The sequence below is a fragment of the Kogia breviceps genome, chromosome 12 (assembly GCF_026419965.1).
Source record: "Kogia breviceps isolate mKogBre1 chromosome 12, mKogBre1 haplotype 1, whole genome shotgun sequence".
Taxonomy (NCBI): domain Eukaryota; kingdom Metazoa; phylum Chordata; class Mammalia; order Artiodactyla; family Physeteridae; genus Kogia; species Kogia breviceps.
The window spans coordinates 11,444,381-11,462,196 of NC_081321.1; the positions used below are offsets into that span (position 1 = coordinate 11,444,381).

The following is a 17,816-nucleotide window of genomic DNA, read 5'->3' on the forward strand; positions in this document are numbered from 1 at the left end:
CCTAGCTTTGGGCCAATAGTCTAGTGGGAAGAACATACATTTAGTGAATAAATATAAAATTTTAAATTGTTGTTACTATCACAAAGGGAAAATTCAGGGTCACTTGGGGGGGTATGTAATACGGGAACTTAATTCAGATTGGGAGGGCACAGAAAGCCTGCATAAAGAATATTCACGACCTAGTAACTTCCAGTTAATTCTTTCTCATTCTTCACATTTCAATTCAATCACTGTGTCTTCAGGGAAGCATTTACTGACCTCTGTGAATAGATAAAAGCCCACCACTATCAGATACTCTCAGCACAAAGTATTTATCACAGTTGTAATTTCTCATTTGTTTAAATTAATTCCTGATTCTTCACTAGACTTTAAGCTCCATAAGGGCAGAGACTTTTGTTTGATGACTGCTGTTTCTTAAGCAGTAAGAATAGTACAAAATATTTAATATTTGAATTAAATATTAATTCAAATAAAGAAAGAAGGAAGGAGATTCCACATCCTACTCTTCAAAGAGTTCATTGTATTCTTAAGGAGACAAAACCAATCCATATGAAACACACAGTAAATAAGTCCCAATGTATGAGGCTCTATTTTAAACCTACTAGAGGTTCTGAGGTAGGAAAAGCAAGGCAACTGCCATAATTTTTTGAAGTGCTGGGACTTGACCTAGTTTTTAAAGAATGTATAGGATTTATAAAGGTCCTCAAAAATTTTTTTTTAATTTATTAGTATTTTAAAATTTTATTTATTTTTGGCTGTGTTGGGTCTTCGTTGTTGCGTGTGGGCATTCTCTAGTTGTGGCGAGTGGGGGTTACTCTTCGTTGCAGCATGAGGGCTTCTCACTGCAGTGGCTTCTCTTGTTGCGGAGCACAGGCTCTAGGAGCGTGGACTTCAGTAGTTGTGGCATGCAGGCTTCAGTAGTTGTGGCACGGGCTTAGCTGCTCCGTGGCATGTGGGATCTTCCTGGACCAGGGCTTGAACCCATGTCCCCTGCATTGGCAGGCAGATTCTTAACCACTGCAGTACCAGGGAAACCCAAAACACTCATTTAATTCAACCTTTCCTGAAGTCTTGTCCATATTTATTCATAGCTTAGAAGCAAATTTCCAAATTAAGGAACAAAGAAATATTGACCTCTAACCAAGGTAAGTATTACACCCATAAAATTACATTTATACTACATTATCATTTCTGTTTTTATTATTGTTGTTTATTGTCCTTCAATTTATACTTAGATACAATCAGTGTACAGAGGTACAATCAGTGTACCGAGGTAAACCAATTCTCTGGGGAAAAATACACCCCTGATTTGTAGTACTTCCTGATTTCCATGGTGCAAGTATTCCCACCATGGCCCATTTCAAGCTAGCATTGGTTGAACAGCAGCTCACAAAATCCTAAATATTTCACAATTGGCTCTCACAAGTCTATAGAATCAAGAGAGAGTACATCACTGTTACATTCTGGAACTTGGGCCAGGACAGAGGCCTGGGATAACATTATGGATCTAGAGCTAAAGGATAGGACAGAGGCTTTCACAGAAGTCTGGAACTTTAACACCATTTCTGGCACTAACTAGCCACAGGAAGTTAATTAAGCCTCTGTCTCAATTTTCTCATCAGTGAAATAGAGATAATTCTTGGTCTTTCTAGCTCACAGGGCTAGTGAAAGATCAAATGAGATAGATGTACAAGTTTCTTCTGAAGTTTAAAAAAAAAAAAGAAGTACTCTTAAAACAAGCTGGTTCATTCAGCACATAAATTAAAACCCCAGGGTCTGTAGTCGTTTTGATTTAGCTTGAATTTTAAACCCACAGCAGGTGGTTTTAGTGAAAAGTGACAGCCACAACTGTCTCATCCTTTTCATGTTTAATTCTTCATGACAGTCAAATACATTCGTGGTTTGTGTTTTGCTTTAAAATAGTGATCTGTCAGAATAAGAGACATTTGAAAAGGGAATAGAAAATGTTGATTTGCTAAACTGAATTTTATATAGAAACTTTTCTCTTTGGCAACCATAGTGTCATTTGTCAGAGATGCTCATGTAGCAATGTAGAAGCTTTCAGATATTTAAACACAGCAATACAGGGCACACCTTGCAAAGGAAACAATTACAAATGTTTGCTCCCCTTTAGGCTTTTAAGAGACATATCCAATTTACACCTATATGGACTATATGTATATATAATATAGAAGAACCATAAATCTTACTGAGAAATTAGGTGCTTTTATTTTTATTAACTCTTAAAACAACTTAAAAACTGAGACAAAGTTTTTCTTCATTACTTTTAAGGACTCACAAATTCAGTTAACTCTACTACATTAACTACTTAATTCTAAAAAAGTGTACACTAAAATCTTCATAAGAGCTTGCAACAAATTTGAAATAAGAGCATCAGTTTCCTGATGAAAACATTTCTTGTAAGTCACAGTTACTATAATTTTCTCCTTATTTTCTCCGGCAAATAACACTCCTTAGCAATTACAAACATGAAAAAATGGTAAATTTAAGATCTCAGTTCAACATACCCAAAATGTTGAACACTGAAATTTTCAAAGGAAAATAAACAGAATGTATGAAAATCATGGTAAGCAGAAACAAATGAGGCTATATGAAGGCTAAACTAGCAAGTTAAATTTGTATTGGAAAGTTTAAGATCCCAAATATAAATAAATGAATAACAATTTATATTCCCGTTTCTTTTCTTCACTCTTGCTTGCATATGGTATCAATTTTCAAATTGATGAATGAGTTTGTACTCATTACGCACTGTTAGAATCCCATCTACCCAATCTAGCTACCACACAATGACTTGTGCTCTCAGAAAAATGTCACAGACACCTTTTTGTTTATTTAAGTTTTTGTTAGTCTGTTTGGGTGTACCTACCTTGAAGTATCTGTATTTCAAGTTCAGTTTAATTTAAGTCACATCTCTGGGTCTAAGTTATAACCAAGATAGGGTTGAGGAGACTGATTACCAGCATTATTTTGGGTTTTAACTAAAAGACCATTGAAATTTAATTTCTACCAATACTTTGTGACATTGTCTACTAGTGATTGTGCTTAATTTACTAAAAGACAAAAAAATGCGCTTTACACCTGCTAAATCATCACATATTCTGTCTCCTCTGTGTCTTCTAGGAGTCACTTTTCAATACATCTTACAAGTACTGTTGTCTGTAGAGATGTCACCATCTCTATTTCTCTATGTCATTTGGTCTAATATTTAGTAATAAAGAATCTGTGTGTGTGAATAAACTTAGGAAGCTAATAACACTAAACTGTTAATAACAGTAATAATAATGATGATGACAATAGAAGCTAACACTTGTGCAGGTGTCACAATAATTTCTAGGCCATATGGAAGCACAATATTTTCTCAAGGCCAATATCGATGTAGAAAGAGTAATTCTGTGCCTTAAAGGCACAATACCTTGTAATCACTTAAAATAATTAACTTGATTCCTCTTTTTTTTTTTTTTTTTTTTGTGGTACGCAGGCCTCTCACTGTTGTGGCCTCTCCTGTTGTGGAGCGCAGGCTCCGGAAGCACAGGCTCAGTGGCCATGGCTCACGGGCCCAGCCGCTCCGCGGCATGTGGGATCTTCCCGGACCGGGGCACAAACCCGCGTCCCCTGCATCAGCAGGCAGACTCTCAACCACTGCGCCACCAGGGAAGCCCCTGATTCCTCTTTTTTTATAATTCTGAGAAAAATCTTTGGCTGTTTATAGGTTAGCTCATAATTTGGGGGAAAATATATGTTCAATTCAGAATGTTGTTGGTTTAACAATTAGTTAAAGAAAAATATTTGTTACTAAAATTTTATAAGCAGAAGAACTACAATCCTGCAGCCTGTGGAACAAAAACCACATTCACAGAAAGGTAGACAAGAATGAAAAGGCAGAGGGCTATGTACCAGATGAAGGAAAAACATAAAACCCCAGAAAAACAACTAAATGAAGTGGAGACAGGCAACCTTCCAGAAAAGGAATTTAGAATAATGATAGTGAAGATGATCCAGGACCTCTGAAAAAGAATGGAGGCAAAGATCAAGAAGATACAAGAAATGTTTAACATAGACCTAGAAGAATTAAAGAACAAACAAACAGAGATGAACAATACAATAACTAAAATGAACACTACACTAGAAGGAATCAATAGCAGAATCACTGAGGCAGAAGAATGGATAAGTGACCTGGAAGACAGAATGGTGGAATTCACTGCTGTGGAACAGAATAAAGAAAAAAGAAAGAAAAGAAATGAAGACAGCCTAAGAGACCTCTGGAACAACATTAAACGCAACAACATTCGCATTATAGGAGTAACAGAAGGAGACGAGAGAGAGAAAGGACCAGAGAAAATATCTGAAGGATTATAGTCGAAAACTTCCCTAACATGGGAAAGGAAATAGCCACCCAAGTCCAGGAAGCTCAGAGAGTCCCATACAGGATAAACCCAGGGAGCAACATGCCGAGACACATAGTAATCAAAATGGCAAAAATTAAAGACACAGAAAAATTATTGAAAGCAGCAAGGGAAAAACGACAAATTACATACAAGGGAACTCCCCTAAGGTTAACAGCTGATTTCTCAGCAGAAACTCTACAAGCCAGAAGGGAGTGGCATGATATACTTAAAGTGATGAAAGGGAAGAAACTGCAACCAAGATTACTCTACCCAGCAAGGATCGCATTCAGGTATGATGGAGAAATCAAAAGCCTTACAGACAAGCAAAAGCTAAAAGAATTCAGCACCACCAAACTAGCTCTACAACAAATGCTAAAGGAACTTCCCTAAGTGGGAAACACAAAAGAAAAGGACCTACAAAAACAAAACCAAAACAATTAAGAAAATGGTCATAGGAACAAACATATCAATAATTACCTTAAACGTGAATGGATTAAATGCTCCAACCAAAAGAAACAGGCTTGCTGAATGGATACAAAACCAAGACCCATATATATGCTGTCTACAAGAGACCCACTTCAGACCTAGGGACACATACAGACTAAAAGTGAGGGGATGGAAAACGATATTCCATGCAAATGGAAATCAAAAGAAAGCTGGAGTAGCAATACTCATATCAGATAAAATGGACTTTAAAATAAAGAATGTTACAAGAGACAAGGAAGGTCACTACATAATGATAAAGGGATCAATCCAAGAAGAAGATGTAACAATTATAAATATATATGCACCCAACATAGGAGCACCGCAATACATAAGGCAATGCTAACAGCTATAAAAGAGGAAATAGACAGTAACACAATAATAGTGGGGGACTTTAACACCTCACTTACACCAATGGACAGATCATCCAAAATGAAAATAAATAAGTAAACACAAGCTTTAAATGACACAATAGACCAGATAGATTTAATTGATATTCATTGGACAATCCATCCAAAAACAGCAGACTACACTTTCTTCTCAAGTGCGCACGGAACATTCTCCAGGATAGATCACATCTTGGGTCACAAATCAAGCCTCAGTAAATTTAAGAAAATTGAAATCATATCAAGCATCTTTTCTGACCACAACGCTATGAGATTAGAAATGGATTACACGGAAAAAAACATAAAAAACAAAAACACATGGAGACTAAACAATACGTTACTAAATAACCAAGATATCACTGAAGAAATCAAAGAAGAAATCAAAAAATACCTAGAGACAAATGACAATGAAAACACGATGATCCAAAACCTATGCAATGCAGCAAAAGCAGTTCTAAGAGGGAAGTTTATAGCTACACAAGCCTACCACAAGAAACAAAAAAATGTCAAATAAACAATCTAGCCTTACACCTAGAGGAACTAGAGAAAGAAGAAACAAAACCCAAAGGTATCAGAAGGAAAGAAAACATAAAGATCAGAGCAGAAATAAATGAAATAGAAACAAAGAAAACTATAGCAAAGATCAATAAAACTAAAAGCTGGTTCTTTGAGAAGATAAACAAAATTGATAAACCATTAGGCAGACTCATCAAAAAAAAAGAGAGGACTCAAATCAATAAAATTAGAAATGGAAAGAAGTTACAACAGATACCACAGAAATACAAAGCATCCTAAGAGACTACTACAAGCAAATCTATGCCAATAAAATGGACAACCTGGAAGAAATGGACAAATTCTTAGAAAGGTATAACCTTCCAAGACTGAATGAGGAAGAAATAGAAAATATGAATAGACCAATCACAAGTAATGAAATTGCAACTGTGATTAAAAATCTTCCAACAAACAAAAGTTCAGGACTAGATGGCTTCACAGGTGAATTCTATCAAACATTTAGAGAAGAGCTAATACCCATCCTTATCAAACTCTTCCAAAACATTGCAGAGGGAGGAACACTCCCAAACTCATTCTATGAGGACACCATCACCCTAATACCAAAACCAGACAGAGATACTACAAAAAAAGAAAATTACAGACCAATATCACTGATGAATATAGATGCAAAAATCCTCAACAAAATGCTAGCAAACAAACAGAATCCGACAACACATTAAAAGGATCATACACCATGATCAAGTGGGATTTATCCCAGGGATGCAAGGATTCTTCAATATATGCAAATCAATCAATGTGATACACCATATTAACAAATTGAAGAAGAAAACCCATAGGATCATCTCAATAGATGCAAAAAAGCTTTTGACAAAATTCAACCCGCATTTATGATAAAAACTCTCCAGAAAGTGGGCACAGAGGGAACCTACCTCAACATAATAAAGGCCATATATGACAAACCCACAGCAAACATCATTCTCAATGGTGAAAAACTGAAAGCATTTCCTCTAAGATCAGGAAAAAGACAAGGATGTCCACTTGCACCACTATTATTCAACATAGTTTTGGAAGTCCTAGCCATGGCAATCAGAGAAAAAAAAGAAATAAAAGGAATACAAATTAGAAAAAAAGAAGTAAAACTGTCACTGTTTGCAGATGACATGATACTATACAGAGAATCCTAAGGATGCCACCAGAAAACTACTCGAGCTAATCAATGAATTTGGTAAAGTTGCAGGATACACAGTTAATGCACAGAAATCTCTGGCATTCCTATACAATAATGATGAAAAATCTGAAAAAGAAATTAAGGAAACACTCCCATTTACCATGGCAACAAAAAGAATAAAATGCCAAAAAAAAAAAAAAAAGAATAAAATGCCTAGGAATAAACCTACCTAGGGAGAGAAAAGACCTGTATGCAGAAAACTGTAAGACACTGATGAAAGAAATTAAAGATGATAACAACAGATGGAGAGATATACCATGTTCTTGGATTGGAAGAATCAATAATGTGAAAATGACTATACTACCTAAAGCAGTCTACAGATTCAATGCAATCCCTATCAAATTACCAATGGCATTTTTTACAGAAGTAGAACAAAAAAATCTTAAAATTTGTATGGAGGGCTTCCCTGGTGGCGCAGTTATTGAGAGTCTGCCTGCCGATGCAGGGGACACGGGTTCGTGCCCCGGTCCGGGAAGATCGCACATGCCGCGGAGCTGCTGGGCCCATGAGCCATGGCCGCTGAGCCTGCACGTCCGGAGCCTGTGCTCCGCAACGGGAGAGGCCACAACAGTGAGAGGCCTGCGTATGGAAGAAAAAAAAGAAAAAAAAAATTTGTATGGAGACACAAAAGACCCCAAATAGCCAAAGCAATCTTGAGGGAAGAAAATGGAGCTGGAGGAATCAGATTCCATGACTTCCGACTACACTACAAAGCTACAGTACTAAAGATAATATGGTACTAGCACAAAAACAGAAACCTATATCAATGGAACAAGATAGAAAGCCCAGAGATAACCCCAGGCAGCTATGGTCAACTAATCTATGACAAAGGAGGCAAGGATATACAATGGAGAAAAGACAGTCTCTTCAATAAGTGGTGCTGGGAAAACTGGACAGCTACATGTAAAAAAATGAAATTAGAACACTCCCTAACACCATACACAAAAATAAACTCAAAATGGATTTGATACCTAAATGTAAGACCAGACACTATAAAACTCTTAGAGGAAAACATAGGAAGAACACTCTGACATAAATCACAGCAAGATCTTTTTTGATCCACCTCCTAGAGTAATGAAAATAAAAACAAAAATAAACAAATGGGACTTAATGAAACTTCTAAGCTTTTGCACAGCAAAGGAAACCATAAACAAGACAAAAAGACAACCCTCAGAATAGGAGAAAATATTTGCACATGAATCAATGGACAAAGGATTAATCTCCAAAATATATGAACAGCTGATGCAGCTCAATATTAAAACAAACAAACAACCCAATCTGAAAATGGGCAGAAGACCTAAATAGACACTTCTCCAAAGAAGACATACAGATGGCCAAGAAGCACATGAAAAGCTGCTCAACATCACTAATTATTAGAGAAATGGAAATCAAAACTACAATGAGGTATCACCTCACACCAGTTAGAATGGGCTTCATCAGAAAATCTACAAACAGCAAATGCTGGAGATGGTGTGGAGAAAAGGGAACCCTCTTGCACTGTTGATGGGAATGTAAATTGATGCAGCCACTATGGAGAACAGTATGGAGGTTCCTTAAAAAACTAAAAATAGAATTATCATGTGATCCAGCAATCCCACTACTGGGCATATACCCAGAGAAAGCCATAATTCAAAAAGACACATGCACCCCAACGTTCACTGCAGCACTATTTACAATAGCCAGGTCATGGAAGCAACCTAAATGCCCATCAACAGACGAACGGATAAAGAAGATGTGGTACATATATACAATGGAATATTACTCAGCCATAAAAAAGAACGAAACTGGGTTATTTGTTGAGATGTGGATGGATCTAGAGACTGTCATACAGAGGGAGGTAAGTCAGAAAGAGAAAAACAAATATTGTATATTAACGCATGTATGTGGAACCTAGAAAAATGGTACAGATGAACCGGTTTGCAGGGCAGAAGTTGAGATACATATGTAGAGAACAAATGTATGGACACCAAGGGGGGAAAGCCCCGGGGGGTTGGGATGGTGGTGTGATTAATTGGGCGATTGGGATTGACATGTATACATTGATGTGTATAAAATTGATGACTAATAAAAGCCTGCTGTATAAAAAAATAAATAAAATAAAATTCAAAAATTGAAAAAAAACAACTCACACTAAACTTTCTTTGGGCTATTTGTATGGAAATATGTTAATATAAATGTTTGAGACATAACATGAATTTCCTAAAAATCTTATATGTTCTGGTATAATGTTATAAGTCATAATTCTAGTTATTATTTTAAAATGTATATCTCAGAAATAACTAAATTTCCTTCTCAATTGCATTATCATGAACTTTAATCAAATCTTTAACCGTGGTCATTTTTAAGTCTTTTGTCATTTACAGACAGTTCTGTGTGTACTCTGATGCTTTCACAAAAATGTTCTTATAAAAGGATTTCATCTTCAAGGAATTCATGGAAAAGACTCTGACAAGTACAGGTTTCTGGTAACTGACTATACTGCTGAACTGAATGAATAAGCATTTTCAGAACTCAAATGGAAAACTGATGAATTCATAAAAGTGCTAACAAAAGATCAAGATGAAAAAAAAATTAATTACATGGGACTGAGTGAACTGATGAGGAAGACTATAATTTTTATGACTTTCTATTTGAATAATAAAATTAAAAACTAAAAATTTAAAAAATAAAAATTGAAGGTTTGTATCAAAAAAATTAATAAACAACTAAAAAGAAACAGTTTAGCCATAATTATATGTGTAATATTGTGACAGATTTGATTGGAAGGCCTAGTACAGAGAAGAATCATATATGCCCTATTAGTACTATTTGAGTATTTCCCTCTAATTCTTGTTGCACTGATGACATCATCAGTGCATATACACTGCTTTGATGTTAAACACAGGAAATGACTAATATCTCAGTTCAAAACATTGTTAATACTGTACTGATTAGGAAAACTGTGCTAATTTTTAAAAGCACAAGTGCTATTCATCGACTGTTTACCCTGTACCAAGTATTGTGCTAAATGTTTTCTATCCGTTATCTTATTTAATCTTCACATTCATTTTTGAAGGAAGTACTATTTTCCATTTTATAGATGAAGAAATTGAGCTAAAGAGACTAGGTGCCATGTGTGTGTTACTCTGAAATTTTAAAAAATCATCTAGTTTGGATGTTTTTTGTTTTTTAGAACTTCTATTTAAAAATCTTCCCCAGCTTTATTGAGGTATACTTTTATACACCAAACATTGCACATCTTTAATGTATACATTTTGATGAATTTGGACATATGCATACACTTGTTATATCATCATTACCATCTAGGTAATAAACATATCCATCACCTCCAAAAAAAAAAAAAAGAAAAGTCTAGTATCATGAATGACTGAAGAGTGATGTCCTGTTTCTTCAATATAATCAGAGGCAGAGAACAAAAAAGAGAAAAGAAAACAACATTCAATGAACCCCCACTTCACATGGCATTTTACAAACTTCACCTCATTCCATTCTTAGAATAACCTTTTGAGGTAGTTATTTTGTAAGTGAAATGACAGCCTCAAATAAGTTGTCATTTGCCCAAGGGGTAACACAAGCAGCTAGAATCAGAACCAGGATTCCAATTCTGATCTGGCTGACATATCCAATTTTCTTTGCAGTAAGTTACACTGCTAGTTTGACCATTGTACACTCTCCAAAAGTTTTCAGTTCTTTTCACTCTGAGTGTTTCAATGATATTATCTTAGTCAACAATTTTTCTTAGAATAAAAAATGTTAATTTTGAAAGGGAAGATTTACTTTACGGAAAGGGATATTACAATGGCAATAGTGCCACTTTTATGGAATGGCTTTATTGCTTCATAAACATACTGTTCACTGAAAAATGTGAAAAAATGTCATCAGATCTAAAAACCCCACATATTAAAAACTATTAATATAATATTGAAAATGATTAGTTAAGCTGAATCTAGCTTTGAGTCATAATTTTTCACTGGTTAAATATATAAGTATTTACTTGTCTTACTTTCTTGGGTTAATTTTTTTTATCATAGTTGAGACAGTTTCTAAATATAAAAGGTCTTTTGAGTGTTTCATCCCCATGTGATACCTATAAATTTATCTGAATCATCTGTATTTCTTCCATTATGATTAAATATATATTAAAGGGGGGGGAGAGAGTAAGCCTCTAATTTAACTGGAATTTTCCAACAAAAAATAAAACTATGGTAGAAAAGGGAAAGAAATTCAGAAAGAAAAAAATTTTCTCAACTTCTATCTATTACCAGGGCCCCTATCCCATGGAACCGTACCCTGGAGTTGAGTGTAGGGAAAAGATGGTGGTTGGATCAGATCTTGACCTGTTTCTTAGCAAGGTTTCCATGAAATTTCATGGAAACATATCTTTTGGAGGGACACAATTCAATCTGCAATAATGACCCTGTCAGTTTTCTGAGGAGTGCTGAATTTTGATATTCTGCAGGATGTCTCTCCATTGGGGTTTACCTGATGTTTTTCTCATGATTAGAATGGTGTTACAGGTTCTGGAAAGGAAGACCACAGAGATATATGCCATTCTCATCACATTACACCAAGACTACATACTGTTAGCATGACTCTGCATCGTTTATGCTGACCTTGGTCCTTGACTGAAGCAGCATTTGTCAGGTTTCCCCACTATAAAGTGACTTTCCTCACCACCACTCTACAGGCCTCTTGGGAAGGAGGTCATTATATGCACCCCACACTTAAGGGGTGGAGAGTTCTGCTCCACCTCCTTGAGGAAGGAGTATCTGCACAAATTATTTGCAATTCTTCTACAAAGGAGATTTGTATATTCACCACCATTTATTTATTTATTCTGTTTTTTTATATTGAACTGAAAAGATGGAGTAACAAAAAAGAAGGGTTCAGATTCACCAAATAAAAACTCTTGATGATTCATTGCCTGTAAAACTCTTGTTTCAGTTGGTTCAGACAAGACCTGAGTTAGCTTTAGTTCTGTGCTGGGCATACAATACCGCTAAAAAAGAAAAAGGAAAGAAAAGAAAGAAAGAAAAGAAAGAAAAGAAAGAAAAGAAAGAACGAAGGAAGGAAGGAAGGAAGGAAGGAAGGAAGGAAGGAAGGAAGGAAAGAAAGAAAGAAAGAAAGAAAGAAAAGAAAGAAAGAAAGAAAGAAAGAAAGAAAGAAAGAAAGAAAGAAAGAAAGAAAGAAAGAAAGAAAGAAGGAGGAAGGAAGGAAGAAAGAAAAGAAGGAAGGAAGGAAGGGGGGAAAGAAAGGGAAGAAAAGAAAGGAAGAAAGGAAGGAAGAAAGAAAGAAAGGAAGGAAGGAAGGAAGGAAGAAAGAAAGGGAGAAAGAAAGCAAGTGAAATCAGGGCATGAGAGAGATCCCAGCCCTTAACAAAAACCCTAGCTACCACCCACCACCAAAAGATGATCAGAACTTTAAAAAGTAAACACTATCTAAGAAGTTCAAATCTTCCCAGAAGCAAAAAGTTGTTGGACACAGATTCTCAAGAAAAGGTAGGAGAATATTCACTGTGGACATTTTCTCTCAGGGTAAAAATAAAAGTATAACTTCTTCTGTCAATTCATTCCTCAATTCAGCAGAATTCAGAGAAGAACATTTTGGAAAAATAAGTTGAGAAGACCATCTCAGTAATTTTTACCCCACCCCCAGTAATTTTTTTTCAAATCTCTACTTTTTGTAAATCAACCTTGAGGGTTAGTATTCACTGATATTCTATGAACCTTGGTGGAAGGTTTCCAAAATTAAACTTTGTACCCTTGACTAATGCAAAACAAAAGCCACTGAGGAATTAGGATCTCATATGACATATTTTTATTGCTAAACGTCCTTTTTCCATAGTAGTGCCATATGCTAAATTAGTATGGGTCAATATATCTTACAAAGGCAAACAAAGCGTTATCTGGGCCTGACGTAACCCAGCTGGGTGGAGGGATAGAAAAATATGTTCTAAAATTATCTTTAATGAAATCGAAACCCTTGAATTCAAATTTCATTATGATGTATTAAATGGCCCCTAAAAATAGTAAATCAAAAACCCTACAGGTACAGTGAGCAGAGTTCTAACCCACGGATGAGATAACAACAGTTTAATATTTAACTACCCTGTTGCCACATGATTACCTTGCTCGGTATTACCTAGAGCAACGGATGTTAAACAATAAACTAAACGCGGCAGGTGATTCACTCTGAATTTTCAGTACAGCTCCTCAAGAGGACCAATGGTTTACAAACTGTACAACATAATTTTAGAAATGGTCACAAAGTGCAAAATGTCACCTTTAAGCAACTGTTATGCTGAATGCATCCCACTTTCCCAAAACATAAATACATCTCCCTAAGGTTATTAGAAATAAAAATGCTTAATTGTTAAACGATACAGGACTTTTTTTTTTAAGAAATGCAATTCTGTACAAATGAAGGTTAAATCAAGCTTTCTGATGCATTATAATGTACATGCTTACACCACTCCCAAACTGCTTCTCAGATATTTTATAAAAAGATGCTACTTCTCATCTCAACTTCATCTCTCCCTGCCTGCCATACCACTCAAACATTATTTTGATAAGAAGTCATAGAGGTCCCATATCTCATCAAAGACTATTCATTATTTCAATTTGTTTGATCGGTTTTAGCAGGATATGGTTTCACAGATCCAAATACCAGCATAATGGTTACACAGGGACAGGTATTTTGCTCTAATAGAATACCTTGTGTACCGCTTTAGGTATCAGAGTGTACCAAGTTCATTATACATAACTTTATAAGCCCATGCAAAGTTCATGACTAGGCAGATAAGGTAAAATTCTCAGATCATTCTTAACTACTTCTTATTCCTATTATTCAATACAGCTCAATATTTTGTTGACAAATATAAAAATGCACTCTTTTCAAAATACTGTTTTTCATTTATCTTCAGAAATAGAGGCAGTCCTAATACGCTGTTAGGAAGTGATGCAACCAAGAATAGTCCAAAAACAAAGCCAATTCCAATAATCATCCACATCTGGCTGAATATAAAAATAACTGATTGTCAGTAGATACTTTTACTAAGAAAACAAATCCCTGGCACCCCATCCAACTCACAGAAGACCTAAGACTAACAAAGATTTCCTTGAAAACTTGCCCATCTTACAAGGAAATTTTAGGGAAAAGAAAGAAAGAAAAGCTGTATTTAGGAAATGAGCCTATTACAGACAATGTAACGACAGCATTGTATAAAGTTCAGGAGAAGCTAGAGTAGGGGTGGGTCTCCAGAACAAAATCTCCCTCAAAGAAGGACTGAATCAAAGAAGGCAAGATAAAGACCTTTGGAAATGTATGTTTATAGTACAACGTGGCAAGTAGACAGGCAGAGGGCAAGGTGGGCACCTCCTGCTGGGAAGGGGAGGGCATTCAGTTCCTAAAAGCCTTCCTTCAGGTTCTGATGCATGAGTCAGGTAAGCCAGAAGAGAAAAGGGAAGAGCCAAGACAAGAAACAGCTTCATACAGTTAGGAAACCACCAGCAGTTCAGAGTTACTTAGAATAACTTAAGAAGTAGGAAGTAATGAGGGATGAAGCTGGAGACAGAGTGAGAATGCACATCACAGAAGGCAACGTTACGTTTATATCAAATTTGGTTAGACCAAAGTTTAGTGCATTGTGTCCGTGCAATTGCCGTTCACAGTAGGCTAGGGTTAAATTTCTTTTTGTACAACCTTTTCTCTTTATTAGAGTTAATAATTATTTTACCTTCGACCCTTAGTTCTCCTATGTACTTTTATTAATTTCATCCCTTTACTCTCCACCAGAAGTGTCCCCTTTGAGTACATTTAAACACCATCTATTCCATCATTTTTAGCTTTCTGCGGGCAGCTCTCTCTGATCTCTATATATTCCTGTCACAGTCAGAATCGACGACTCTCTAAGCCTCTTGCACAGCTTTTGTCGTGGTACCCAAATTCAGCATCTTCTTGTTCATTACCCTCATCTTTCTCCTAGCTTAGATCCTTGTTTCCTGGATTCCGAGTCTCTCCCTTTCCTATTTTTACTTTCTTATCTTGGAAAAGCACATACTTCTGGACCTTCCTGACAAACAGTATGATGAGAAAAATAATTTCTGAAGCTTTATATAACTGAAGACATGTTTATAGTACTTTCACAGATGATCAATAGTTTGTCTTGGTTTCAAATTTCATAATGGAAATTATTTTTGCCCCGTAATCTTGAAGGCATTATTCTTGTCTTCAGTGTTTTTCCCCCGGAGATGTCAGGTGTCATTCTGTTTCTCAGTATCTTGTAAGGGACTGTTTTATTTTCTTTCTGCAATTCTGGAGTTTAGGGATCATCAATTTTCTCCCCTGATGTTTTGATATTTCATGACTACATCAGTGTAGGAGTTTTTTTTTTAATTCAATTTTTTAGAAACTCAATAGGCCTTTTCAAATTTGAAAATTATTGTCCTTAAATTCTAGGAAATTTTCTTGACTTATTTCTTTGATAGTTTATTCACAACATTTTTTTTTTTTAATTTTCTTTTTTCTAAAAAAGTCTGTTATTCAGAATAGGACCTCTTGGACTGAGTGTCTAATTTTCTTGTCTCTTCTCTTTTGTTTTCCATTTCCTGTTATTTTCGTTCTACTTTTTGAGTGGCTTCCTCAACTGTATCTTCAAAATACTTTAAAATTTTTCCATGTCCTCTATCAATTTTCAATTTCCAGAAGTACATTTTTATGTCCTGTTTCTTTTCTCAAAGCTCCTGTTCTTATTTCCTAACTGCGATGTATTCTTGGATATTTCTGAGAATAATGATAGTATTTTAAAAACTTTTTCTCCCGTCGTCATCTCTCTTTTTGGCAATTTCCTTGTTCTCTCCAGGTTTGTTCTGGCCTCTGGATTTCTTCAAATGTCTGGTGATCATTGGTCGCTCCTCACCTTGAAGATAGAGCACTAAATAGCTGACTGGAAAGTCTGTGTCAATGGGTGGGTCTTCTCAACAGGTGAGCTTCACGACAGAGCAATCTGGCTGGCCGTTCCATTGGGAGACCTCCCCAGCCATCAGTACCTACAGGTCTTCTGCACAGATAGATCAGATTCTTCAAAGAAGCATCTTCCAATTTCATCCCTGGAGAATACATATCTGACTGCCAAAATCGGGGAAGGAGTAGAAGTGTCTCACTGCTTAGTAAGTTTCTCCCTTAGTCCTCCCACCTCTGTATGTGCCTTGCTATCTCCCACTTGAGAGCTCTCTATTTCACATTCTCCACGGAATAAACTTCATCCTGCTGGAGAGTGGGGAGGCATCTGGGATCTGAGCTCTATTTAAACACACTCATCCTCCTGTTTCAGCCTCACCCTCATTGTTGAGCCTTGCTGAGGCTCTGGAGTGGACCTCAGTGTCTCTCCCTAGTAGCTTGGGTTTCAGCTTCTCAGGATGTGTAGGTTAGTTACAATCATCCCTGGACTTTCCAGAGTCCCTTGGTCTCACTGACTTTCTGCATTTTAAAATCCCTTCATTGTCATTTATTTAGTTATTTTATTTTTTTGGAGAGAGTGGAATATACGTATGTGCTTAATCTGCTTCTTTCTCTAACGTATTTTCATTGTCTAAACACTGACAAATATCTGTTAATGAAAAACTCAGGAGAAAAATTCAAGTCACCTGTAATTTGAACTTGAGAGGTTAAGGTGGCTGAGAAATATGAGTACAAGTTTATACTAAAAATAAAAGTACCAGAACAGCCAGAGTGAAAGCACAAAAAATGAAGGAGATTTACTTTACATAACGTCAGCTGATATTTTGGTAGTGACCGCCTGCTATTTTTAAAACAACAAATGCTACTTTCAAATTCCAGGAAAGGAACAACATTATAATATGTAAAAGTGGGCAATATCTCTAGCTAACTCGGGCATTATAATGAAAACAGCTTAAACTGTTTTCCCAGAAATTGTATCATAGCTTTAAATGCACAACAGAGTTAGGTACCTAAATGAAACCTGAAATTCATCCTTAGGTAAACAACCACAAATTTATTCATTTTAATTAAATGGATTTTTAAATATTATTTTTCCAAAGAGAAGCCCTTTTAAATAAATATATCTGGGAAACAAATCCTTTGTGAGCTACCCCAAAATAAAAGTCAGGGATATCTGTGCATTAGTTTTAAAATTCAAGTTGCCTATAAAAGTAGTGTGAAGCTTTCTTTTCTTGAGAGGTTAGATATTTACATAGTCATAAAAATTAGAGGAAGAAAAAATTTAAGTCCGATGGGAAAATTTTTTAAATCAAGGTTATGAAATTTCACATTTAAAAGATAGTAGGTATAAGCTTTGATTGTGGATAGTACTATCTTTGAAAAATGTCTGCCAGGGCTTCCCTGGTGGCGCGCAGTGGTTGAGAGTCCGCCTGCCGATGCAGGGGACGCGGGTTCGTGCCCCGGTCCGGGAAGATCCCACATGCCGCGCGGAGCGGCTGGGCCCGTGAGCCATGGCCGCTGAGCCTGTGCTCCGCAACGGGAGAGGCCACAACAGTGAGAGGCCCGCGTACCGGAAAAAAAAAAAAGATAGTAAGATAGTATTTATGAGGATAGAAAGTCAGACTGAGTCAAACCTATCTATGAATTTCTGAAAAGTATGGCACTGAGAGATTCATTCTGCAATGTTACTTCAGGATTTCCTCACTTAAAACCTGGGATAACTAGTGAAACTTTGAAACAAAGAATTTATGTAGTTTTTTGAAAGTGCTTTCAATGTTTCAAGACTGATGCACAGAAACAGTGCCCTGTTGGCAAATCTATGCAAAAATAATCCTGAACAAG

General features: G+C 36.1%; 1 protein-coding gene across 34 annotated transcripts in view; it reads right to left on the bottom strand.

Moving 5' to 3' along the window:
• The window catches only part of EPS8 (EGFR pathway substrate 8, signaling adaptor), a 188,131-nt gene that overhangs the window by 73,367 nt on the left and 96,948 nt on the right, over nt 1-17,816 (bottom strand). The window contains exon 4 of one of the 34 annotated variants that reach the window (XM_067008764.1): nt 3,916-4,025. The exons of the other annotated variants lie outside the window; for them this stretch is intronic. Within the exon in view, the coding sequence (XP_066864865.1) occupies nt 3,916-3,933 (18 nt within the window). The 5' untranslated portion in view covers nt 3,934-4,025. The remainder of the gene's footprint in view (nt 1-3,915; nt 4,026-17,816) is intronic. 34 annotated transcript variants of the gene reach the window in all.